The sequence below is a fragment of the Hippocampus comes genome, unplaced genomic scaffold (assembly GCF_001891065.2).
Source record: "Hippocampus comes isolate QL1 unplaced genomic scaffold, H_comes_QL1_v1.1 scaffold174, whole genome shotgun sequence".
Classification (NCBI taxonomy): domain Eukaryota; kingdom Metazoa; phylum Chordata; class Actinopteri; order Syngnathiformes; family Syngnathidae; genus Hippocampus; species Hippocampus comes.
The window spans coordinates 8,645,024-8,671,292 of NW_017805983.1; the positions used below are offsets into that span (position 1 = coordinate 8,645,024).

At 39.9% G+C, this 26,269-nt stretch overlaps 4 protein-coding genes across 11 annotated transcripts in view; all 4 read left to right on the forward strand.

The window, feature by feature from the left end:
• rpl10 (ribosomal protein L10) lies at nt 1-3,080 on the forward strand. Its single transcript, XM_019891468.1, has 6 exons — nt 1-131; nt 846-904; nt 1,763-1,870; nt 2,225-2,363; nt 2,435-2,597; nt 2,872-3,080. The coding sequence occupies exons 1-6, from the start codon at nt 109-111 to the stop codon at nt 3,025-3,027; spliced, it is 648 nt and encodes a 215-aa protein (XP_019747027.1). The 5' UTR covers nt 1-108; the 3' UTR covers nt 3,028-3,080.
• A 2,333-nt stretch (nt 3,081-5,413) lies between these two features.
• Nucleotides 5,414-9,885, forward strand: LOC109528622 (thymic stromal cotransporter homolog). The gene is made up of 4 exons (XM_019891473.1): nt 5,414-6,480; nt 6,563-6,646; nt 6,930-7,086; nt 8,748-9,885. The coding sequence occupies exons 1-4, from the start codon at nt 6,435-6,437 to the stop codon at nt 8,869-8,871; spliced, it is 411 nt and encodes a 136-aa protein (XP_019747032.1). The 5' UTR covers nt 5,414-6,434; the 3' UTR covers nt 8,872-9,885.
• An 874-nt stretch (nt 9,886-10,759) lies between these two features.
• dnase1l1 (deoxyribonuclease I-like 1) lies at nt 10,760-17,390 on the forward strand. Of its 3 annotated transcripts, none has more exons than XM_019891437.1 (10): nt 10,760-10,861; nt 13,151-13,305; nt 14,164-14,252; nt 14,366-14,455; nt 14,550-14,662; nt 14,757-14,869; nt 15,428-15,585; nt 15,791-15,887; nt 16,465-16,610; nt 16,665-17,390. In XM_019891437.1, the coding sequence occupies exons 1-10, from the start codon at nt 10,816-10,818 to the stop codon at nt 16,684-16,686; spliced, it is 1,029 nt and encodes a 342-aa protein (XP_019746996.1). In that variant the 5' UTR covers nt 10,760-10,815; the 3' UTR covers nt 16,687-17,390. The 3 variants fall into 3 exon arrangements, with proteins under 3 accessions (XP_019746996.1, XP_019746995.1, XP_019746997.1); XM_019891436.1 differs by lacking the exon at nt 10,760-10,861 and adding an exon at nt 11,633-11,765; XM_019891438.1 differs by lacking the exon at nt 10,760-10,861 and adding an exon at nt 12,145-12,327.
• A 2,567-nt stretch (nt 17,391-19,957) lies between these two features.
• LOC109528612 (tumor necrosis factor receptor superfamily member 14-like) overlaps nt 19,958-26,269 on the forward strand; it is a 30,630-nt gene continuing 24,318 nt past the window's right edge. For 4 of the 6 annotated variants that reach the window (XM_019891450.1, XM_019891454.1, XM_019891457.1 and 1 more), the window contains exons 1-4: nt 19,958-20,005; nt 22,110-22,222; nt 22,648-22,650; nt 25,150-25,246. In XM_019891450.1, the coding sequence (XP_019747009.1) occupies nt 22,181-22,222; nt 22,648-22,650; nt 25,150-25,246 (142 nt within the window). In that variant the 5' untranslated portion in view covers nt 19,958-20,005; nt 22,110-22,180. Of the gene's footprint in view, nt 20,006-21,660; nt 21,667-22,109; nt 22,223-22,647; nt 22,651-25,149; nt 25,247-26,269 lie in introns of those variants that run through there. The other 2 variants (XM_019891451.1, XM_019891452.1) reach the window with 2 other exon arrangements.

The window sequence follows — 26,269 nt, forward strand, 5'->3', positions numbered from 1 at the left end:
TTTCTTTGACTCAAGAGCAAATTGGAGAAATTTCAGTGCTTTTCGAAGCACAGCGGCCAACATCATACATATAACATTTATTTGTTTGTTAATTTCCAGATTGCAACCATGGGCCGTCGTCCAGCCCGCTGGTAAGTTGTCTCTTTTTACGTGTCAGGGCCACGGCCAGGCAGGCACAGTAAAATGGCAGCGGCTTCCACCCTGCAACATGTGGACTGTGCTTGCTCACGGGCCTTATGTCTTAAATGCTGCTGGATCCTCGTCTTCCTGAAAATCCTCACTTGATTTTGAACTGTTTCGTTGCAGTGGCTCTTGTGTTTGTATCACGTTATCATTTTGTGGCTGTCGCTTTATAGAAACCGATTAAACTGGCGTCACCTAGCCCAAAGCTAGCGTTAAGCTAACATACCGGTGTGAGACTGTACGGCGCTTATTGGAGTTTGAAGCGTGCACTGCCATGCTTACTTGAATGTACGAATATGCATCAGCGTTATTTTATATCACTGTGGTACTTTTGTTGACATTTTATGTCTTATTGAGTAAAAGATCTAACGTAAAATGAACGGATAGCCCTGAATTTAGAACAGCGTCTAACTTTTGTTTCTCAACAAGAAAAAGTATTTAAGAAAAAAATAAAAGCTTCGCTCTCCTTGTGGTACTTATGTATGCGGAGACTAGATTTGGTCTGAAATAGACAAATGACGATGTACAAGGGTTTTTGGAAATCCTGTAAATTGTTCAGATTAATTTCTTATTAAATAATTATTTTGCCCGCATTTGCCTGTTGAATCTGTCTTTTAAATGTCGATCCATGACGATCCATTTGTCCAATGCCTTCTCCACAGCTACAGGTACTGCAAGAACAAGCCTTACCCAAAGTCCCGCTTCTGTCGGGGTGTGCCTGGTGAGTGGTACACTTTCTCCTCCTTTAAAAGTGAATATTGTTGATTGAAGGGCTGAATAATTCATCCACATCAAGTAGACATCGCACTGAAGTAAAATGCAATTTTCAAATCGCAAAGGCTGCAATTTTGGAAACCGTGAAACCCAAAAGCTCTGTTTTACTTTGTTTCCGCAGTATGCTTTTTAAAAAAATATGTACTGTATCTCAATGCATATTTATTTGTTATATATAGTCTCTGTATAACTACAGGCCACGTTTGCATGTCATTGTGTCAAGTGACATGAAATGTTATGTAGTGATAAAGCCACAGATTTGTTTTCATTTGTGGTTATCTGTTGTATGACTTAAAGATTTTTTTCATATTTGATTTGTAGAATATTTTAAAGTTGTCAGTGAGTGCATGAAAGACTATATAAAGTAGTATGTATGCTAACATCTGAAGTGCCATTAGTTAAATTAACTGCCTTTCATGGAAGAGGACCATGATAAAATAATTGCTTATCAAACTGCAATCTGAATGTCAAAAAATAAAATTAACAATTGGATTATTTTTCAAGATTTTTTAGGCTTAACTGATTGTCAGGGTTGCTCTTGAATACAGTGGGCTGACAGCCCACTCTGCAGTTTATTAAGCCGACTAGACTTGCTGTGGTGCATTTCTGGTGTGCAAAGGCTGCGGACATAAAATCTTTGGTGAGTGTATGTTCTCAGCTGTGAGGTGCTGAGTTCTCTAAGGGATCATTGAGACATGTTCAGAGAAAATATATTGTAGAAAAATTAACATTTCCGCAGCTAATGATAATCTTGTCATACAAAATGCTACACATTATTAATCTTTTTTTTTTTTTTTTCTTTAAGATCCCAAAATCGGGATCTTTGACTTGGGCAGGAAGAAGGCCAAGGTGGATGAGTTTCCCCTGTGCGGCCACATGGTCTCCGATGAATACGAGCAGCTCTCTTCGGAAGGTGAGAAACGGTCAGGCCTTTTTGCTTCCTTCCCTCACCTGGATACGGAATATATTGAGTCGCTAACGCGAACATCAAAGTTTAGCATGAGTTGATTGGCCAAAAATGTGAAACCACTCACCTGCAAATGGAGAGACTGCCCTGGTTTGCTTGCATCAACTCCCTTAAGCGACAGCTTGCTCAAAAGTGAGCATTGCCTCAATGAATGTCCTCCTCTTCCCAAAACAGTCAGTGTCACTATCATTAATGAGTGATTTGTGGCTTTTGGGGATTTCCAGTTTTCCTCAGTCAGTGCTTGTGCCTTAAGTTGAGGCAATATCTTTCCTGCCACTTGGGTGGGCTGTGTTCTTGCAGCTCTGGAGGCGGCCCGTATCTGTGCTAACAAGTACATGGTGAAGACCTGCGGTAAGGATGGTTTCCACATCCGCATGCGTCTGCATCCTTTCCACGTCATCCGCATCAACAAAATGTTATCCTGCGCTGGAGCTGACAGGTGAGTGATATTCCGATGTATTGTTGATCTCAAATAACCCCAAAGCTGAATTGGCCCCTTTCTGCTTTTAGGCTCCAGACAGGAATGCGTGGTGCTTTTGGGAAGCCACAGGGCACTGTGGCCCGAGTGCACATTGGGCAGGTGATCATGTCTGTGCGTACCAAGGCCCAGAACAAGGAGCATGTGGTCGAAGCCTTGCGTAGAGCCAAGTTCAAGTTCCCCGGCCGCCAGAAGGTATACATATGTCACTGTATTCAAGTCAGTTGTTGCGTGAGCGCACTCATCTCTTGTACTATACATTTATCATAGAATAATGCAGCTTATTAAGACTGGTCTTGCTGCAGTGCATATCTGGTGTACAAAGGCTGCAAAGAGCAACTCGTTGGTTTGTGTATGTCCTCAGCTATGAGGTGCTGAATTCTTTAAAGGGACCACTGAGACAAAGCAATTTTTAGATGCTATTCTTCAGGATTTTGAGGTCATTGCTGTCTTTTTCTTCTCTCTTCAGATCCATATCTCCAAGAAATATGGCTTCACCAAGTTCAATGCCTGCGACTTCGATGAGATGATGGCTGAAAAGCGTGTCATTCCTGATGGCTGTGGGGTGAAATACATCCCCAGTAAAGGTCCTCTGTCCCGCTGGAAGGCCCTCCATGCCGTTTAGAGCATCTGTAGCTGTTTGACTACAACCAATAAAAATGGCTTTCATTAGAAAAATGTCTGGGTTTATTCACTTATCAGGTCACAAATGCGGATTTTATTGTTGTGCAGATGAACAAATGTGTCAAATTAAGAGAATTATTCAGGAATAAGTGTGTTGATTTCTTGCACTCATGGAAAAGGATAAGGATGGACATGTTTTGAATTGTCGAAAAAAAAATACACTAATTTCAGGCTCTTATTCGTTTATACTTGACAATTTCCTTCATCTTCCATGAAAGCAGACAAATTCTTTTGAGTTTTAAGCAAAATGACATTCCTGAATATCAGCTTGGACTTAACACAAAAATAATTTTAGCTTTTTTTTTCTGACAGTTTTTGAATCCAACACTAACCCATCTCAAAATTAAAGACTGCTGAACAGCCATTACGTGCTTTTTTTTAAAATTTTTATATGGTTTGGGACCGGCAGTGGCTGGGGAATGGGGGCCGCAGACCACTTTGATTTTTATTAAATAGCCTCGTTGTATCTACATCTGTTGCATCAATAAAATTCAAGAATGTTTTGACATTTATTGTAAAGGTGGCATCTGTGTGTAGGGTGGTGAATACCAACTCGAAAAGTTCTCCACTCCAAGAGACTTATGCAGAACTAAAACTGCAGATAATGTACAGTCGTGCAAATACATTTACATACTCTAGCAGATTTTTTTTTTGTAATGACTGAACAGAGTTAATCTTTGTTTCCTTTTTAATGATTTTCTACGGAGCCACTAAGGTGACAGAGAAGGAAAAAAATGCGTTCCCTCGAAAAGTTTTGCATTCACTCGCAAAGATTGTGAGATAACGCACTTTTTTGCAAGGGGTCTTTTTTTTATTTTTTTTTATTTAAATGCGCTTCATGTACTTTCGGGTCATCTTCCGGGTAACTGAAAACAATAAACATGGAGCGTTTGCACTTGTTGGCGAGTTTAATGGAATTTTACTTTGAAATTGACTTGAGATACAAATACAACTAACCCGTTCTTGAGCTCAAATACGGTTTCCAAGTCCTCCATGATTCTCTCTTTCCCTGAAGTAGTGTCATCTCTCAATGAAAATGTTTTGCTCAATGTTTTGTCGGCATACCTGCCTGTCTGCCTTATCTGCTATGTGTATGATTGATCATCTTTGCAGTGACTGTATATGCAGTCAATGGCAGCTTGGAATAACACATTCCAACATGTTCAAAAAGAATTTAATTGTTTTAAATGGCTGTTAGAGCGTGTGTTAAACATCAAATATCTTAAATCAGGGCATGAATGAGGAATATCTTGCTTCTCTGAATGTGTGACCGTCCTACTTAATGCCTCTTCTATCACGGTCCTCCATGTTGCAGTGCTTGTTTTTTTTTAAATGTTGTCTTTTTTACGTCGTCATCATGTTGAAAAGACTAACAAACCTAATGAAAGGAGTACAAATACCCATTTTCAAATGTAGCGAGTACAGTAAAAAACCATCAGAAAAATAAATAGTACAGTAAAAAGTACAGATACCTAAAAAAAATCAAATACTGTATAATGTAATTAAATATTTGTGTTTATCCTATATGCTTACTCATGGCATGTGAATGTGTGTTTAAGTAGACAAAAGGTACATGATATGCTACGCCACCAGTCTCGGAGCCAGTGTTGGAACATGACAGGTGGATCTTTACGCAGGCGTTGACAAAGGTGCAGTTCACACAACATTTGTCTCATTCACTTACAGATATGCACAGAGACCACTTGCTATGGAGCATCCAGCTCGTGGCAGCGGGTGTTCAGTTGGGGAATGCGTTCTTCTTGACCGTTCTTCCTATGGTGATGAAGGAACGATATGTTAATGCTACAAGCCAATCGGATACCAACCTATCCCGTTTGGAGGACAGCTGGCAGGTCTCTGTGTCCAGCTTCTTCATGACTTACAGAGTCCTGAGTCAACTGGTTCCCATCCTTCCTGGCTTTTTTGTGGCATGGCTCGGGGACATGGGCTGGAGGAAAAGCCTGATTATGCTCCCACTGCTGGGCCTCATGCTGTCCCGGCTTGTGGTGCTATTCATGCTGATACTGGACTGGCCTGTCAAAATCTTGTGGGTGGAGGTGATCATCACTGCGTTGTGTGGGGGCTCCACTGTGTTCTGGAGTGGCATCATGACACTGCTGTCTCTTGGCTCTACAAGTCAGGATAGATCCAAAGTATTGATGAGAGCAGAGCTTATCAGTGGACTATCTGGTGTTGTGGGCTGTATGACGGCAGGACACTTGTACAATGTCTCCAGTACAAACCTGAGACCGGGTGTTGTCACCTTGCTGATATGTGTTCTGTTTCATGGGTCCTGCATGATCTACGTGATCTTCTTCCTACAGGCGAGTGTTTTGTTGCTCATTCACTGGCCTCAAAAATAAGTTGCCCAAAATGCTGACTTTTACTATCACAAAGACATCAGACGGCAATGTCACCTGTTGATTTTGTACAGCTTGACAAATACTGTGCCTTTTAGTTTCAGTTAATGGCAACAATTTGTGTTTGGCAAATTAGTTTGAATGATGATTGTAACAACCCATTAAAAAAAAAAAAAGCCACACAAGTGCCAGGAGTCACCCCCACAAGAGGTATTACTGTGCATTTTAAAAAAATAGAGCTATGAAAATGAATCTCCTGTTTTACAAGTGTGTTTTCTACCAGTCACATTGCATTCCGTTTTCTACGCCATTCAAATCTTCGCATAATTGACAATGAAATAAAAACAAATTCCATGCAGGCGGGAGCATTGTGTGATAACAAGACATTGATGAAAGCCAACGACGACACCACATGTGACCATCCACACAAAGTCGTCAACATAATACTGCTGTGGATGTCAGGACTACTCTACAATGCTGTAGATTCTTCAACGAGAAACATTCTGGTCTTATTTCAGTTAATGGAGCCTCTTCACTGGAATGTGACACAGGTGAGTCGATTTGGAACTTCCTTCCCGCTGGCTTTTGCAGTGTTAATGTTTGTGCTCAAAAATAAATCATCTCATCTCATTAGTCAATGCTAATAGGAAGCACATTGTATGACATTAAATTCACGTTACATCCGAAATGAAAATTAGTTTTCTCTGAGTAGTTTCTCCCAGACCCCCCGCACAGCCTATGAGGTGAGGATGATCTTTCAGAGACACTTGAAAATCGGGCATCGGCTGATTTTGATGGGAATGGTCAGATTCAACACAATTATTTGTGCTTGTTCTAACTATGACACGTGTGGCTCCTGCAGGTTAGCTACGGGAATGCGTCTGGCTTCCTGATTACAATCTCAAGTTTCCTGAGTTCCGTCATTTTATCAAGGTGGCTCAGTGATAGCTCTCTGATCACTATTGGCCTGCTCTCCAATGCCGCTGGGATGCTTCCAATGGCTTTTGCCACAACTACATACATGTTCTTCATTGGTAAATTATTCTGGGATCACGTTTAAAAAAATATTTCACCATGATTTGTCCACCAATATAAACACCGGGATTTTCTCTCTAGCCCGTGTTCTGGCACTCTTCTCCCTGATGCCTGTTCCATTGATATGTTCTCTACTGTCCCAGCAAGTGCATGGTTCTTCATACAGTGAGTTATTTATTATTTTTTGCCTGGAGTTTGCATGTTCTCCCCGTCATTTCATTTTGAATAATTTTTCAGAACATAACTTAAAAGTATTTCTTTCAACTAGAGCACATACCCATGAAACGGAATGAATTAAGGTTCCCCTGACTGCTTGTTTACTGCTGCGTATCTGCAAGTTATCCAATGTGATTTGATTTTGCATGCGAAGTGTTGAATGAGAATGTATTGTTGATTTATAAATGGTACTGTAATCGTTTCATTTCAAGGATATTCCTCTCATTCGCAGGTAAAGTGCTTATTTCACTGCAGCTGTCTTTGAAATTGTCCAGCGCGGGAACTAACTTGCTCTACGCCAAGATTTACCAATTGACTTTTAGTTGGTTTCCTGGCTTTGTCCTGATACTAACCAGCTTGATCTCCATCGTGGCCATCATACCCATAAGGTAGCCCGCGTGCATCATTTATACGAACAAAAAAAATCAAATAGTATGCTTTCTTTGATAATGAAGTACAGTACAGTATGATATAGTACAATATGGAGACTGTATACAGGATTATATTACATGTGGTTACCAAGTACTGCACAACTACAAATCCATGACAGTTTTGTATGGAGTGCTAGCATACAAATAGAACAGACAGAATACAATAATTTATAAATCATGTTCAATCGAATACACCACAAGGACAGGATATTTAACGTTCATCCATCCATCCGTCCTGAAGGGTCACAAGGGTGGGGGTTTCACATTTGGGTTTTTAACTGTGAAAACTATATTTCTAATACTTCAAAGGGTAACCAAGATGAATACCAGAGGGCTGTCTATGGATGAAAATACAAGCAATTGTGAAGGTGTGAGAAGATCAATCAGACCCATTGCACAACCTTTGTCCATACCCAGTACTGTACAACTATTTGGAATGTCCCGAAGAAGAAAGAATTCACAGGTAGCGGACGTTAGACAGGTAGATCAAGGAAAACTGCAGCTGTTGATGACACAACGCTGTAAAGAAATGCAGTACCCTAAAACAACTGTTCGTGACATCAGTAACAACCTGCAGAGAGCACGAGTGACAGCATCACAATCTAATGTTTGCACAAGACACGCCTCAGTCTTTCTAGGATAATGTTTTATGGATTGAAGAGACAAAGAATAACCTTTATCAAACTAATGGAAACGCTAAAGTTTAGAGAAGTAAAGCATTTGGTCATGATCTCAAAGGTATAAGCTCATTAGTATCATGAGCTGGGCTTGCATAGATCGATCATGTAACATATAAAGGCAACAGCACAATGAACTGCAGTCTTTCAAGTCTGGAGAAACATGTTGCAGTTACACACCTTCATCGCTTGGCGGAGAATCAAGTCAGCTGTGTTCACGCCTGCAGCTGTGAAAAATGCACCATGCTGTACCCACTTGCACGATTCTGCGAAAATACCAAAATTGACTCTGGCCTGCCCCTATGCAAATTTAGACCACACACCATGCCACACTTGCTCTAATGTACTTGGTCTTCTTGAAATCCACCTGTTCTAATACTTTTGCTGACCTGAAAATGTAATTTCATCTTTTGATGTCAAACCCAAACGTTTTGTATAGTATCATGTTCGACATGGCCGAGTGTTCTACAGCAAAATACAATCTGGTCAGACATGTCAGCCAACTCCTCGAGAGCAAAATTGTATAGGGCCAAGCTTTGGCTTAAATAATTTACTTTTTAATTGCTTGTATACAAATACTTGAGTCTCTGGAGTACCTTCCCACCTATTAAGTGTGAAATTAAACAACCTAGTCAATCTGCTTTAACCTGCCTATATCGGAAATTGTGTCTGTGAGTGAGCCATTCTGAACTTTGTGATGTCATGGAAATTTGCCATTCATTCATTTGCACTCTGGACATGGAGGGTTGAACATTGCCTGCTCTGGAGGGAGTTTCAAATGCTCCAGACGTCTCCAATAACACAACATAATGTTACTAGATTTGTTGCTAGACATTTTTTTAAAAATAGTATGATAATAGTATTATAATGGACAAGACAAGGAATTGCATAAGGTATAATATCTCCGGGTACTTCATAACTCTCTTCTGTCTTTCCTTCCAGAATATTTGACAGCAGACTGTCTGTTGGGCGCATCTACCTGGTCATCGCAGATGAAGAGGCCAGTGAACATGAACTTTTACTTGAGATGGAAGAACCCAGTGATGACAGAGCGATTTGCAAGTAGAGTCCTTCATGTGTTCAAAAAAGGAACAGAACAAGAACAAGAATTTACCCTAGGAGAAAGCAATCGGTATTCTGGCTTTAAATGTTATTAAAATGGAAACAGCGCTTTCAGACAACAAATAACTTTATAGGGTGCTTTGGAGTTTCTCCATTTTATTTTCTGGCATGTTTGTTTCACACATGGGAGAGTCTGTCTCAAACCCCTTTTTGACCAGTTAGTGCAGACAAGAATTGAGACCCTTACTGTAAAAGCAGCTCTGTCAGACTGTCATTCTGATAGCATGTTTGTGACCTGTGTTTTAGACATTACAGTAGACCAGTCTAACTAATTACCGGTACCTGTAGGTTGATTTGAAAAGAACTTTCATAAATGTTTATTGACAGATACAGTTCCTCCAAAAGCATTGGAACGACAAGATTAATTCCTTTGTTTTTGTTGTACAGTATCCAGAAGACATTCAGGTTTCAGATCTATATCAAGCCAAAGGCTCCACCTTTTATTTCATGCTATTTACATATCGATGTGTTAAACAAGTCAGGACGGAGCACATTTTATTCGATGCCACCCACTTTTCAAGTGAGCAAAAATACTCGAACATGTGAGTGGCCAAGTCAATCGCCAGACTTTAACCCAATCGCGGATGCATTTCACCTCAAAGAGGAGACTGAAGGAAAAACCCTCGAGAAACAAACAAGAACAGAAAGAGCCTGCACTGAAGGCCAGGAAAAGCATTTCAAATGAAGAAGGCAACAATCCGGTGAAGTCAATGGCTCACAGGGCTTGAGAGAGTTGTTGCCAGTAAGGCTTAAGCCACAAAATATTACATGTTATTCTCTTGAAGTTAAATTAATATTGTCCGTTCAAGTACTTTTGCTCACTTGAAAAGTTGGTGGCTTCAAACCAAAGGAAGCACTGTCCTGAGTTGTGTAACACATCTAGGTCAAGGTCAAGGTCAAGGTCATCTTTATTGTCAAATATGCTTTATGTATGACATGCATCTAGATGTAGATACCCTGAAATAAAGATGCTATTCTGAAATTTCGTCCTCGTATTTTGAATACTCAACAAAAACAGGAATGTACCTTGCCATTCCAATACTTTTGGAGGGCAATGTATATGCAGTATATGTGTGCTGTACTATATATGTGTATGAATATACATATACCGTATATGTAGATAAGAATATGTATATACAGTATGTGGATGTACTGGATTTGTATATGGAAATAGGTCTGTATAATAGCGTTTTTTTTAATTGTATAGTTATAATACCTCAAAATGAAATTCTACTTACACTCTGCTCTCTATTTTTCTGTGGTACACCCAACAGTGAACCATATCACACATTTGCAGGCCTGCAAAGAGAGATATCAGAGTGAAAGGGATGTGCAAACCGTGCTGCACGGCTTGAGCTAGCTGGGGTGTTGGCTTGGTGCCTTACCAGGAAGCAGACTTGCAACTAGTTGCTGTCGCCGGCTCCAAAGGCCAATTCTTTATATTTGTTTACTGTATAATAATACAATCTATAACTTATTAGCTTACTTGGTGGCATGAAATGTTATTTAACCGGTATTCATTACGGTTTTATTCTTATAAAACTGCTGCATGTATAATATTCTGGTTGGGGTGTCGGCACCTCTCAAGTTTATATCCTGGCTTCGTACAGCTATCTGTGAGGAAATTAAGTCAGCGAGTCGTTATTTTTGAATGTCTGTTTTAAACAATAAAGATGTTAGAATTGGATTTTATGCATTTGACTGCTCCCCCCCATGAACACCTGGTGAGGAATTGCCTCACTGAATTTGATTAAAGGGAAAAGGGAAGTGAAAACTGACAGCCACCTTCTATAGATAGAAACTAGCAGGCAGCACAGATTTGGCATGTGTAGATCCAGCAAGTAGCAGGAAGTCCCACCCACAGGAACTAGTCAGCAGGGCAGGCTTCATGTTTCACAAAGAAGGAAGCAGTCAGAAAAATACCACTGGGCCTGGTAAGCTGCTGTTTTTAAAATTCTCATAGCAAGATTCTCGCGCGCACTGGGTCAGGAAAATATGTAATTTGGGATTCTGTGTGTTTTAAGGAGATTAGGGGAGCAATAAAGACAGTCAAAAGAATCATGGTCTGCTAAATTCAAGCATGAATTTGTGTCTTGAAAAATCTTCTATTTGGTGTCGAGATTTTTGTTGATCCTCTTTAAGAGCAGGATGCTGGTTGACCGTTCTACAGCTGTGATGTTTTTTTTTTTAAACACATGACACTTGCTCAAAAAATGTGTCACCGGACAGCTGCAAACACCAGAAATAATTCACCCTCATTTTCTGTACATCGCCTGGATGACCTTCAAATATTTGTATTAAAACCACACTCACTGTCTTTTTCATGAGGGACACTTTTGTAGTCTAATGAGATCCACCTTCACTGACACGTTGAGAAAATGATACAGTACTTAAAATTTCTATGATTTATTTATTATTTTGGGACTATAAATAAACACCATTGGACTAGGTCATAGATGGATGTTTTTTAAACGTGCATAATAATATGTAATTCATGAATGATAAATGATCACATTTTATTATAGATTTTGAAAGAAATCATAATGAATTGACTATTACATAAAAAAAACTGAATAAGGTATAATTTATTCAATGGTTTATTTTATTATTGATAAAAAATGCTTCTAATATTTTGTTTCCATGAAAACCTTATTTTATGAGATAACAAATAAAATTAATAAAAATGAAAAAAATATATACGTTTTAATTCACAAATCTTAGTGAATAATAAAGTTGTATCCAATCCAATCCAATAAAATGCTATATTAATGCATCACATTTTACAGGGCCGTAATGAAGAACCTTTGTCCACCCCTTTGTACTGCATCATATCATCCTGTGAGGCGCTTGATTCTCATAATTCAGTTTCATAGTGAAGGAAAATATCAGACATCTATGGTCCATTCCAGTATTGCATCTGCAATGTTAAATGAATACTTCCTTGACCTAAAACTATGCATTATATTTGTAGAGGCAGATTTTTTGGATTATACAATACAATACAATACATCCTGATTTATATAGCGCTTTCACAACAGATGCAGCTGTAACAAAACAGTTAACATAAAGTAAAATAATAAACAACACATAACATAAAACACGGACAGTCGTGCAATCCTAACTTATGCAAGGGTACCCAATGTTGTGACTGTTGTGTGGCTTCCCCACCATATTTAATATCTGTCTTCCCATGACTAAGACGACTAACAATTGCATATCCGCAAGTGCTGCGCCCAAAGATAAGCACGACAAAGAAGATTCCAGCCAGCCCTGTGACTGCGTGACATGTATGGCGTTGTGTACTTTTTGTCATTTTAACATCGATACAACATAGTATTGTGCTTTACATTGGAAGCTGAACCGCAAGGCCAAATAACACACAAATGAGCACACACCCAAGGTATTCTATTGCTCCTCTCATCATATTGTCACCTGCCTGGTATGTACACTCAACAATATGTAAAATATAAACTCCACGAGCTCTCTCATGCTCTTTCGCTCAATTTTTTTTTTTTTTTAACTTGCTAGAGAGGTTGGGAAAGTTACGAGGTGAAGATAGAAACCCAATCGCTAAGTTGGCAACACTGAGTCTGCTTTTGTAAATTAGCTTCTCTCAGTATGCAACTATGTTGTTAATGTAAGCAATGCACACTTTACATCATTGGGGATACACTTTCAACTATGGAAGCCACTAAAAAAATAGATTTAAAAATCGTCCTTATAAATAAAATCAATTCATCTCCCAATAATTTTTTTAGGGTATGTTCATAGCCATGTATGGAAACTTATGTTCCACACTGTGTGGAGAAAGACAATTACCGGTAATTAAAACCACAGCAACACTAAGGGCAATCCCAGTTTTATATATTTTAGTATTGCAACTTTATTCTCTTAGAAATATCTTCTAGCATGACTTTATTCTTATAATTATGACTGAATGTCTTATTGTTAAGAGTATTTTCAAGAAGTTGAAGCGTTTTTTTCCTATGTTGCCTGCACACGTCTTCATAAAAGGTGTGCGTCTTGAGAAAGCAGGTCAGGTACTGTTTGACTGTCCACAGCATTCTTGTTACGTTGTGAAAGCGTGATATAAATCAGCATGTATTGTATTGTATTGTATTCTTTCACTTCTACTCGTAGTCTGCATTGTATTTGTCATTTGCGTCTCCACAACCAAAAAATGTTTAATCAGACAAAATCGTCTTTGTGTGTTATTCTTACAGCTGTGACAATGAGGCACATCTTCCTCCTCCTGCTTCCCTACCTTGATGTTTGTGGCATCCAGGCAGCTGCAAATCTCCGAGTCTGTGCCTTCAACCTTCAACATTTTGGGGAATCCAAAGCCAAGAAGCAGGATGTCATGCAGACATATGCTAAGGTAATGCATGCGTGGCTTGAAGAAATCCGTCTTTTTAATTTGCTGCGCATTGTGGATGAACTTACTAGTTAAGGGGCTGACTGTTGATTTGAACTTCCAAAATGACCAAGCATAATGGGACAGGTGAGGTGCCCTTTAGCAAGGCACCAAACACTGAACTGACAAGTTTGGTCTTTCATGTCTCCAATAGTGCAGGTGCACTGGATCCCGCACGTGTGTATACAATATCAATTTCCACAACCATGAATAAATGTTCCGTAAACGACTGCCTCTTTTACTTAAATGATTCAACACACACAAACCACCTTCCCATGAGGCTCATCAATCAGATTATCCTAAATAACATTCTAGCACCAAATCACTTGACCTTACACATGGGCAAACAATGATGCCCACTAGCACTCTCATACATACAAGTTAAATAACTTCGCTTTTGGCATTGACACACATAAACAAATGTTAAGGAATACAGGCAGAATTGTAAGAGCCAAGTAGGCGACAGGGGCTATGAAGAACTGAATCTAGAGAGAAAAGCACATTTTGACTTTCACTTTGACTGCTCCCTCACAAGCAGTATATTAAAGGAATGACGAATAGACATTTTAACAGAGGATAGGTTTGAAAAATAAAAAATCCGTAGCGAGGCGACTTTGTGAAAGCCAAATCAAGCTTTTGATTTTAAAGCCTTGAACGGTCTGGGGCCTTCCTATCTTTTAGACTGACATTCACCTGATATGCCCTTTGTAATAGTCTTAGACCCTTTAAATGATGCTCCACATAAAGCGCTTGCTATCCATGTCTGTGATACTGATCGGTGTGTCACTCCAAGGCAACTAACCCTTTCATGACCTCTTGCAGATCATCACCCGGTGCGATGTGTGCCTACTTCAGGAAGTGAGAGACAACAGACAAAAAGCTTTGCCCCAATTACTTGAGCATCTTAACAAGTGATTAAATGATTAAACACACACATGTGTACACACACATACAAACACACACATACAGATGTTTAAATCAAAATGTTGCCCCCTGTCCTTTTTGTTAATATATTAATATTCAGGTATGATCTTCAGCATGAATATAAAGCTGTGGCGAGTGAGAGATTGGGCAGGTCTGAAACATACCAGGAGCAGTATGTGTTTGTCTACAGGTAAGCAAAACGACATATCAACACATACAAGTAGCACATCAATTATGCAGCTCAGTGTAATATACCAAATGTCACAGAAGTGGGATGTGTGCAGGGCTAATAAAGTGACAGTCACGGGCCAGTATCAGTACCCTGACGACAAGCCAGGAGATGTGGATGCCTTCTCCAGAGAGCCGTTTGTTGTCCGCTTCAAAGCTCCAAAGACAGGTCTGTCTCCCGACACTAAAAAACATCCTAAAAATGTATCCATGTGGCATAGAGGAGCTTCCATGTTCTTACACCTCCCTACTTGTGTCTTCAGCGATCAAGGAGTTTGTCCTTATCCCACAACACACCAGTCCAGCTAACGTCTCAAAGGAGCTTGATGCACTTTATGATGTTTTGCAACATGTAAGGAGGAGGTGGAAAACTGAGGTAAAATGAATGTCATTTTAAGCTGTCTATCTATCCATCCAGCCATCATGTTTTACTACACATTCCTTAATAGTCACATTACATGAATTAACGCGTCATAGAAGTTAAAAGAACAAATCAAGATCAGTGGATTAGAACATGCATGGATGGATGGATGGATAGATGGATGGATGGAGAACACAAACAATAAGTAACATTAATGCTAAAACACGTAAGCAGCAACCAGTTGTGAGAAGGCAAAAACTGTTTCCAAATGCAGCTCGACTTGCTGGGAAAGTCCTCCTTTTTTTTTTTTTGTCATCTTCAAATGTTGTTGACAAATGGTGCATTACCGCTTCATACTGGAAATGTGGAGCACAAACATACTGAAATATTTATGTAAACCTAACCTAGCCCCACAAAATCATCTCAGTATATCATGTGAATATGAAAAGACACCCAGGCAAACGGAGTTCCCCTGTCTGGATGTCAGTTAGAAGCACCTCATTCATTACTTCGGAAGTACTGTCGTCCAGTTGTGAATGCTATGTTCCAGTTATGATTTTGTGCATTATACAGAATATAATGCTTCTTGGGGACTTCAATGCTGATTGTGCCTACCTTTCCAAGAGGAGTCGCGGGAAATTGCGCTTGTTTAGAGACAACAATCTGTTCTGGTTGATGCCAGAAAAGACGGACACCACCGTCCGAGACTCCACCTCCTGTGCCTACGACAGGTAAATCAGTCACAAGCAAGTGACAGCATGGAAAAGTTAAAACCGAACAATCGTTTCATTTGAATAGAATTAATCGGGTAGCCTGGTGGGAATCGGGGGGACTATGGAGCATATCTGTTTTAGGGAAAGTAAGATTTATTAGCATGTTTAAATCCAGTGATGGTCATTGTGTGAGTTCATTTGTATTTGCTTTGCACTTCATCAGGATTGTCGTGCACGGTGACACACTTGCCAATGCAGTTGTACCCTTTTCAGCCAAGCCATTCAACTTTCAAATGGAATATCGTCTCTCGGAGGAAGAGGTAACTGGCTGCATGTTTTTTGACTGCATTTAATGTTAATTTTTGACTTACATTGAAATAAAACATCATACAAATGTAAGTCAAACTAGATTACATTGGTCAACAGGGAAGTAACCTTTTTCGATTATTTCTGATTCTGAAGCGGCCATCGTTCTTTTTCTCTTGGACATATGATATTAATGAAAATAATAACATTACCAATATGATATTTAACATTCTATTATATTTTGCCATATTTATGAATGAAGGGTTAGGTTCGGAAACAGGTGGAATTTTTTTCTGAAACGTCAAAGCTATAAATGACCACGCGTCGCATAGTAATATCCGTTTTGTGCAAACTTGTATAGGTCAACAGTATATAACTTTTTTTTTATTTTTAAATATCCCAAATCAAAAAATAAATAAAATCTGAATATCTTAAATCAGGGGCAAAACTACATTTAGACAATGAATCTCCAATTAAAATTCCATTTTTAACTTTGGACTTGTTGTCAGCCAACCACAGGGCACACATCAACAGACAACCATTCACACAACACTCTGTACTAGTTCTGAAATGTTTTTCTTTTCTGCTCAGGCACTCAAGGTGAGCGACCATTACCCCATTGAGGTCCTCCTGAAGAACAACGCATCAAAAGTCTCCTTTAGCCTCTTCCTTGTTTCACTTCTCATATTCTCTGCAGATGAATCACTTAGTTTGATGGCAATCCTACTGAAGGTGGGGTAGTGACGTGAAATGCACCTCTCGTTTTTTTTTTTTAAAACAATTTTTTAAGGTAAAACACGGCACACTGTCTAACCTCACAAAAATCTCGGTGTCTTGTAATGATCTCAATGCTGGCAGTGGGAGCTTTTTAACTGTACAATGTCAGTTCTCCAGTGTCTTCTTATGTCCTAAACAGGATGGGGACCTTTTCGACTTTACAAGTGTCACACTGGCTTTTTGTATCAGCCAAAATAAGTATGATAGTAATATAGTATTCGCACACTATTTGATTTTTTTTTATATGTCAAGCTGTAATACAGTAAAATCATCACTGTCATATGATTTACTGTGATCGCATTACACATGTATGGTATGTTATTGCCTTTTTACATGAAATGTTTAATTTGCTTTGATGTGTAAATTCAAGCTGTAATTTATCACACAACGATCAGTGTTTGATTCTAAACCAAAAGATGTGCATTCAGCACACATTATCTTTCATATTGGAAGAGATTGTGGTTATGATGCTTAAAGCAATGTATGCTTTGGGTTTGTATGCAAACTATATCAAAGGAAATGAATAAACAACGACTGCCTATTGCTGTTCAGGGGTTTCATAATTTTGCTGGATTACATAAGAGTATACAAACATTCTTCAGACGTATGTTGACTGTCAACATATTCACCCATTTCAGCTATAACCTAAAGAGATGCCTCTCTTTGAACTAACTTGCTAAACTCCAGTGGAACGAGAAAAGACGCAGTGTCCAAGACAGTTATTGTCGTAAAAAAAAAAATATATATATATTTGGGCAGAAAAAGGAAAGCACACAGATTACCAGAACTACGTATCCGTAAAACCTCGTGCGTCGTCGCGTTGGCTAGGCCAATGGGTTGTCCGTCGTTCTGGCTTCCCGATCCGTGACGTCCGTTGCATTGGCGCTCGTTGGTTGAAAACAAAAACCGTGCGTGTGCGTACGTGCTTGCGCCTACGCGCTCGCAACAGAGAGCGGCGGACGATCGACTGCCGAGGCGCGCTTCACTCGAGTGACGTTGCTCCAAACCAACTCAACAAATGAGGAAAGAATCAAAGTTAAAGAAGAGGACGAAGTTTGCGTTCAAATCATTAATGAATGAATGGACAACATTGCCAACTATTTTGCTCAATGGCAAAACGATTTTGAAAATTCTAGTTTTGTTATACTATTTCATGAATCTGTTCGTGATGAACCAAAAACAAATCAGAACAGTCAGTTATGTTCCTCTCTATTTTTGGAGATTTTTCAATACGTGCGTGATGTCATGATATGACTAAAAGGTTTAGGGGTACACAAGACAAAAAAGTTGCAAAGAATAGTCAACACAAACAAATTTATTTAGATACCTTGATCACAAAAAGTCTCAAAGGGCTTCTTCACATGCTCACCTTTGACATATATAAACAACATCCCCTGATTTTAACTCCCAGGAGGGCAAGGAAAAACAACAACAACAAAACATCTGGCGAAAAGTGAGCAACATTGAGAAGGCAGTGGAGATGGGAGAATGTCCTTTCCAGGATGACCAGGCTGCAATGGATACCGAGTGGGCAACATTTGACAGAAATTCTGCCATGTTACCATGTTCGTTAGAATGATATAAACGTCCATTTGACAAGATGAAACGCTCGTTCATAAATTCACCTTGTCTTCTTTTCTGTCCAACAGTTTTAAAAATTTCTTTTATTCAGAAAATTCAGTTCTTTTTGTACCTAAAGATCAAGAGGTAAAAAGGCAAAGTCTTTGTCTAAAAATAAGATGTAAAAATAAAACCTCATTATCTGACAAAAAAAACAACAACAGTTGAACATGAAACGCTGCAAGAAGACGACTTCGAAGAGGTGTGTCCTCTAATCCAGCCCGGTTGGTCATTGGATACGTGGACGTTGGTTTACGGAATACGAGTGTCGTAATTTCCGATTCCTGTTGACAATTTGATGCATTCAACAAATTTGCAAAAATCGGATTTCTTACTACTCATATGGTCCTCGGTGCGACCTCATTGCCAGACCAATAAAGGTTCTCTTATCTTATCAAACAAACAAAGATGGCTGATTCCTATAAATTGTTTTTGTTCTGGTTCATCCCAAACCATTCTGACATCCAGCAAACCCTCCTTCATAATGATCTTTCTGTTCATAAATGAGGGAATATCCTCAAAGAATGTCATAAATTTAAACGAATAACTTCATGCAGGGAGGTAACGACATTTCTTCATGCGGTCAGTACAAATAACGTTGTGTTATGTGACATTATTTCGACGAGGTTAAATAATATAATAACAAATAAAGATAAAGGCATGTTGTTTACAATAATGCCAACTGTCGATGACGACAGATTGAAATCGGCCGGTGAAGTAAGTGTCCTTTTACTGTTTTTCCCCGACTTCGCAGCTTGGACCTCGCGGTTCAAAGGTTTCAATACGTGGGATATTCTAATTTCCACGTTTGTTGAATGCAACCTAAAAGAGAACGTAATGGAAACGAATAGTGATGGGAATTCCGGCTCTTTTGAGAGAGCCGGTTCTTTTGGCTCGGCTCACTCAAAAGAACCGGCTCTTTCAGCTCCCAAATGGCTCCTCAGTTTTTTTGTTGCTTAAATTAATTTACTACCAAAAATAATGCAAAATTATGTGTAAAGTGAATTAGTAATGTAAAAAATATACAGTATATCAAATATTTATTATTTATATGGCTTTATTTATATTCTTCTGAACATACTTAACATGAGCACAACATGGAGTGCTACAAAAATAAATTACAAAGTACAAAAACAAAGACCCATCTCAAAACAAGGTCAACAAAAAGTTCCAATCTCTGATTGTCTATATTTATTAGCTTGTAACTATTTACAGTAAAACAACATAAGCTTTGATTACCACACAAATTATAAATTAAAATTTGATATTGGATATTTTAACCTTGCACAGTCTACATGCTGCCTTTGAACTATCAATTAAGTTGAAATGAGTCCAAATTTCTCTGCGTTTCCTATCCATTTTCTCACCTTTCCACCGTGTGTTTTTTTTTCTCTGTAGCGCTATCGAGCTCTCTCGTCTCCCTGTCTCTCCTGTTCGTGTGCTGCTCACAGTGTGTGTCTCTAACTCCTCCCCCTTCTCTTCACTGCAGCGCGTGTGTAACCCTCCCCTCCCTCTTCTACCACGGATCTTGACCAATCACGTGCGGCTTTAACCGAAAGGGGGAAAAAAAAAACCGAGAAAAAAAAAGTCGGCTCCTATTAGGACGGCTCCCTATTAGGAGCCGGCTCTCGTCGTTCACTTCAGAGAGCCGGCTCTAAGAGCCGGTTCGTTCGCGAACGACACATCACTGGAAACGAAACAATCTTCTGCCAAAGTATCTCGTTGAAAAAACAAGTAAGTTACTGCCTTTGTGATGCAATGTATGTGATTCATTTGTCGTATTAAAATCTAATGGCATGTCTGGTATTTGGTGTCGATGAGGGAACAGTCAAAAGCGTCTTCGATGCAGCTGTTCTTTTTTTCACTGTGGTATCCGCACCGGAAGGCCGAAAAGCAGGCGCAGTGAAAATAAACTACAGTATTCCGTTCCATCAATAAATCAAAAGTTCTTTATCCTCTCCATGTGCTGTTACAATGTATGTGTGTATGTATGTACAAGTTATTGCAAGCAATACGATTCGATTTCCACTAATCACATTGCATAGTACACTATCCAGTCTGATAGTGTACTATGCAATGTGATAAGTGGAAATGGATCGTATATTATTAGACATATAACAAGACATAACTTTTGTTAGACAAGCAACAACAAAAGAAAGTCAACTCAAAACAACACTCGCGCGTCTTCATAACCGCCGCAGCCAACTCCATTCGCTGGCGGCAGGATACCGTAATGCACAGTATTGAAAATCCCAGTGGCGGCTCACTTGACTTGACTTTTGCGAGTGGTGGCTGGCTTAACCGCAGTCTCTCACCCAAGTTGGTATCGTGGAGTGGGCGTTGTGCGCCCTACTTGTCACGTGACCCTGCTGCTCCTGAGAGTTATACAAGTTGTGGGTTTCCGAAGGAGCGAGGGAGAGGAGAGGAGAGGGGAGGGGAGGGACAAATCCCGGCTGCAGAGGCTGGCAGGATGGGTTGGGGGGATAGACCGATACCTGACAACATAGGACAAATTGATTCAAAATAAGTTCTACTGTATTTCATAATGAACGTAGAGGCGACGGTCATGTTATGACTTATACTTGCAGGAATTATTAAAAGTATGAAATAACTTATTTCATATGGGTCAGTGTCATTTTCTTGTCATGTGAGCGATGTTTAGTGAAATGAAAAGTACTTACCGTACTTCCAGTTATTATTTTGAGCAATCCTTTGTGTTCATTGGGTGTCATCAGTGCACTGAAAATAATGGTGCTTGGATTTACTCTGTTTTATTTCATCAAGTGGTCACCAAAAATAAGATCGTCTGAATCCAGATTTAATTAATTTTATGAGTAGACTACTATTACTACAAAAAATGGGGCGTCTAGATGATTTTATTTTATAAAATTCAAAACAATTTTTTTTCATGAATGGAGCTTCTTTTACCTTTGAGATGGCTGGCTTGCGGGAGAATCGTTGCTTGATTTTTCAATTTCAGTAGTTTTACATCCACGTGCCTCGGTCTGCCCCTTCCTGGTTTCCCAGTGCGGCGAGCCATCTCTGTTTCAAATTCTTGTTGTGCAGTATCTTAAGTTTCTCAGTCAGGACGTTCTTTAGCGTTTCTTCTGTTGTAGTCCAATTTTCTTCAGGTGCCTCAGGAAACCCATCAAACACCCACATTCTTCCTCTTTTACTGTCTTTTCATCTTAGCTTGTCTCTTTTGCTGTCTGTTTTTAAGTCATACGCTTCTTTTCGAGTGTATTTTAAATGTGATTTTATTTCACGTATGATCCTTGTAAGCGCATCCAGTCTAGTTTGTTAAGTCCATGATGTTACAATGGAAAATAAGTTGTCAAGACAATCTGATTCTGACTCAGCTGCCTGGCAGAACAAGTCTCACCGGAAACCACAAAGTCAAAGAGCAGCAAGTACACTTTTCTGTTTTTTCATGAGCCAGTCATTTTCATTTTACGTCTGTTTTTTTTTTTTCCTCGTATGAATCGTAGCAATAGTGCAAGCTAAAAAGGCCAAATACACAAAACAATGAAAAACTTCACAACGACTGCACAGACAGCTGCGGGCAGCTAGGGCAGCCTTCATTGGAAAATTTGAAAATGTTATCTATTACAAGGCTATCCAAGTACACCACTCAAGGAACTTTGATAAGATCTAATGGAACTTTTCAAAATAAAATATCTGAAATTTGCAGACATTATGTGACTGTCCTGACCTCAGATTGACATCATAAACTCTGTTTCCACTCAGTTATTCTTCTTTGGACGCCAATCCGCTTACACTTTTGGAAGGTGCTAAAATAGATTGGAAGTAACTTTTAAAATATTTTCTTTTTTCTTTTCCAGTGTATATCGGGATTTGCATCCCAGAACGCTATTAGCGTTTTCAGCTGATGTCAACCGCCTGAAGCAGAATGGTGTTGGGAAATAAACACCTGGCACGTCACCATGTACTGGTAAAACAAACAAAAAATAATAATTTGTTATTGTAGCAAGCTTCTCTACCCTTTACCAGTGATGTGTTCCTCGAGCCGGTCCTTGGCCTCGAGGACCGGCTCGAGGACCGAAGGTCGGTCCTTGGTCCTTGGCCTTGGCCTTGGGAGTCAATTCCTTGGCCTTGGCCTTGGCCTTGGGAGTCAAGTCCTTGGCCTTGGCCTTGGCCTCGGGTTGCCGGTCCTTGGACACAACACTGCCCTTTACCAACGTTTGATTTAAACACATTAACTGTTTTGATCGGATTGTTTACGGGGTATGCAAAAACTGCTGGTGGTGGTCTGCGCTGCAAGTGTCATTTTGTTGATGTTATTTAATTGCATTGGCAAAATGTACAACAGACGTTTGATCCTTGAATCGACCAATAGATGTCCTGGTTCAATTAGAGCTGGTGTTCAAACAGTCGTCCTCATCCTGCTGTTCACATTTTGACATCATGAGACCAAGACAACACCTAACAATGGATCAACAGTACCTTGCCATTGTGATGCTTCAAACGGGACCTTCTCAGATGGAAGTGGCCACTGAGGTCAGAGTGTCACATCGTGTCATCAGCAGGTTGCAATAGGGATGCCGAAAGACCGAAAGAGTCAGAGAAAGATGTAGAAGTGGACATCCTTTGCGCACATCCCATGCTGATGACTGCTACATTGGGAGCAATGCCCTGAGACACCCGATGATGAATGCCACTCAACTCCAGGCACATTTAAGGGAGGTGAGAGGCCCCCAAGTGTCACGTCGCACCATTCGAAGCCGCTCACATCAGCGTGGTCTGCGTACTAGACGACTTGCAAGGGACCACACCTCCAGGCACGAACGTCATCGTCTTGCATGGGCCAGAGAGCATTTACGCCGGCCTAGCGACCAGTGGGCCTCAGTGCTGTTCTCTGATGAAAGTCCATCCACGTTGAGCAGAAATAATGTCCGCCAATGATGTTGGAGACGTCAAGGAGAGCGCTATGCATCAGCCACTGTTGTCACCAGACGACCTTTCGGTGGTGGTGGTGGTGTTACTGTGTGGGCAGGTGTGTCCAGTCGGTTCAGAACTGCCCGACACTTTCTGACAACCCATACTACCTGAATAACAGAATTCATCAAGTGATTGTGCACCTAAATGAACAACACAGGCCTAATTTCATTTTCATGGACCCCAGTGCTCCAGCTCATCGAGTCTGCAATATCAGGGAACGGCTGTTGGAGACTGGTGTACCTCAAATGGAACGGCCTGCACTTTCACCAGACGTGAATCCCATTGAAAACCTGTGGTATCAGCTGAGTCTCCATGAAGAGGCTCGAAACTCTGCACCCTCCGCGGAACCTGAATGACCCGAGGGCTCCCCTTCAAGAAGAGTGGGATGCAATGCCTCAGCAGACAAGAAGTCGACTTGTAAACTGCATAAGACGTCGTTGTCAAGATACAGTTGATGCTCATGGGCACGTGACGAGGTCTTGAGACGTTGACATTTTTCGCTGTGGTCTACCCACCATTGTTGTTAACTTTTGTTTCAATGAATTGTTTGAGATGAGGAAATGATCAGATCATCCTTCTCCTTAAATGTCCTGTTTTTATGATATGATATCGCTGTAGCATGAACTTTTTACATTTTCCATTAATATCACTTGAAAGCCAAATATCCTGAACTTTTTTGTGAGTAGTGTATGTACAGCATTGCACAGAAGTTAGGACACCCCTCACATTTTTGTAATTATTGTGTGAAGGCGACGGCCCGGTGGTCGAGTCGTTGACCTCACGCTGCAGAGGTACCAGGTTCGATTCCAGCTCCAGCCTTCCTGTGTGGAGTTTGTATGTTCTCCCTGGGCCTGCGTGGTTTTTCTCCAGGTGCTCTGGTTTCAGGCTGATTGAACACATTCCAATTCCAACTTGTTCCAAAAATGAATGCTTTGTGGCTTAATACAGGGTGTTCCAAAAGTCTTGGGCACATTTTGACATTGAATATCTCGGAAACTATTCAGCATATAAAGGCGCATCTGGTAAATTCAGAAAGCTTGTAATCTCAATTTTTACATGGAATGTTCAAAGATGTTCAATGTGAGCACCATTGGTCACACGACACACATCAAGCCGATGGTGTGTTTCCGACTGGCTCTTCTGATCGATTGACGGGGGCTCCGCTGGAACGCAGTTCGAACTTGATCAATCACATTTTCTGAAGTTGAGGGGCGTCGCGTTGTTTTAGCTGGGCATTAGCACCCATCCGTTATGAATTTACCATGCCATCTCACTATGGACTTCCTTTCTGGTGGCTCCTTTCCGAATTTTCTGCGAAATGCATGTTGAACAACAGTGCATGACAAATTCAAGCACACAAAACGCCTTTATGGTTGAGTGAAGGCCATTAATGGGTCTGAAAAGAAATAAAAAAAATCAATGGCCTTACAAAAAACTTAATGTAATTAGCTTTAAAATGGCACAACTTTTATCTTACTACCATTCATAGTTAAGGAGCTCTGGGGACTTCAAATGTGCCCAAGACTTTTGGAACACCTTGTATTTTTCTCACTCCAAAAATTCAATTTTCCCCAAATTCAACATTTTGAACCCAACATTCTCCATACAGTACCAATGGGACTTTCGACGTAACAGATTCCCATTTTTTCCATTTGAAATTCAAAACATTCAGCGTTCAAAACATCGTATTTAAAAGTTTTAAGATCACAGAATAATTCTGCTCCCATCATTTCATATTTCATTCCAATTAGAAATCCAAGCAAAATGAAGGTCAAGCAGCATTGTTGAATTCTGGGAGTTCAAGCTATGAGTATACAGTAAAAAAAAAAAAATTAAAAAAAAAAAAAACAACAGCAACAACAAAACAATTCTGAGTGTCTGATCTGTGCTCTAATAAGCATTATGTTGTTTCTTCCATAGCTCATTCTGACGTATGTCGTCAGAGGTCATACACTTCAATGTCATCAAACGGAGTATCAGCTCAACGAGAATCTATGTTGTCCAAAGTGTCCAATTGGTAAGACCATTCATCCAATTTTAGATGGTTTTCTACAGTATTGAAAGTGAATTGAAAACATAAATATTTTCTGGCAATACATTTTTGCAAAGCTTCAATTCTTAGCAGCTGCACGATGACAATTCAAGTTTAGGTTTAAAAATTGTTCAATGGCATCTAGAAATGTTTTAGAGCTGCACTACAGAATTTATTTTGTGTTTTCCTCGTTTGTGAATACAGTACACAACAAAGGAATAAATAAACACTTCTGAGACAGTCCAGTCTCCTCCAATTTAACTCAACTCAACTGTATTTATAGAGCACTTTCAAACAGCCATTGCTGCATACAAAGTGCTGTACATGGAGCAACTAACATATATACAACAATAAAGCAATAATCAGTAACAAAGATGGTAGTAGGCACCAAACAGTAAAACTAAGATCAAATTTACTGACATCTGGTCGTTCTTTTGCAGCTACGGGGCTATATAATTTCTTTTGTGATTTTCTGTTTTGATGCATTACTGTGTCGTCAATTTTCGTAGTTTCATTGAAGTTATCGTTAATTTACGTTTTTTGGAGGCGGTCATGAACGCCTCTTGAGTCAAACGGAACAAGAGAAGGCACGGAGACGGACAAAGACGTACCTGTAGTTCCATCTAGTGCAGGGGTCCCCAACCTTTTTTGCCCCACGGACCGGTTTAAATCAGACAATATTTTCAGGGACCGGCATTTAAGGTGTGGCGGATTAATACAACAAAATAATATGGTATGAGCTTCATGAAAACTGTGGTGTTTTTGAACTATAATAATAAACACAAGGAGCGTCTAATCCGGTCGCAACACTCTTATCGCTATGGCAATGTTTAATGCCTTCAAAATACGATACAACGCAAATTCAAAGTGCATGAAAATGACGACTCACCACAGCCCCGAGCTTGATTTTCTGCAATCAGACAGTCCCATCTCGGGGTAATAGGAGACAATGACACCTCAAGTGTGTGGTTTATATTCCAGTCTACTTCGTAATTTTGTTTTAGTCGC

Bases quoted from the DNA above. Each gene is read 5' to 3' on its own strand.
- rpl10 (XM_019891468.1), top strand. From the start codon at position 109: ATGGGCCGTCGTCCAGCCCGCTG. The intron at 1,871-2,224 runs GTGAGAAACGGT...GTGTTCTTGCAG, and splicing joins CGAGCAGCTCTCTTCGGAAG to CTCTGGAGGCGGCCCGTATC. The intron at 2,364-2,434 runs GTGAGTGATATT...TTCTGCTTTTAG, and splicing joins TCCTGCGCTGGAGCTGACAG to GCTCCAGACAGGAATGCGTG.
- LOC109528622 (XM_019891473.1), top strand. From the start codon at position 6,435: ATGCTTCCAATGGCTTTTGCCACAACTACATACATGTTCTTCATTG. The intron at 6,481-6,562 runs GTAAATTATTCT...TTTTCTCTCTAG, and splicing joins TACATACATGTTCTTCATTG to CCCGTGTTCTGGCACTCTTC. The intron at 6,647-6,929 runs GTGAGTTATTTA...TCTCATTCGCAG, and splicing joins AGTGCATGGTTCTTCATACA to GTAAAGTGCTTATTTCACTG.
- dnase1l1 (XM_019891436.1), top strand. From the start codon at position 11,696: ATGCATCACATTTTACAGGGCCGTAATGAAGAACCTTTGTCCACCCCT. The intron at 14,456-14,549 runs GTAAGCAAAACG...GGATGTGTGCAG, and splicing joins CAGTATGTGTTTGTCTACAG to GGCTAATAAAGTGACAGTCA. The intron at 15,586-15,790 runs GTAAATCAGTCA...GCACTTCATCAG, and splicing joins ACCTCCTGTGCCTACGACAG to GATTGTCGTGCACGGTGACA.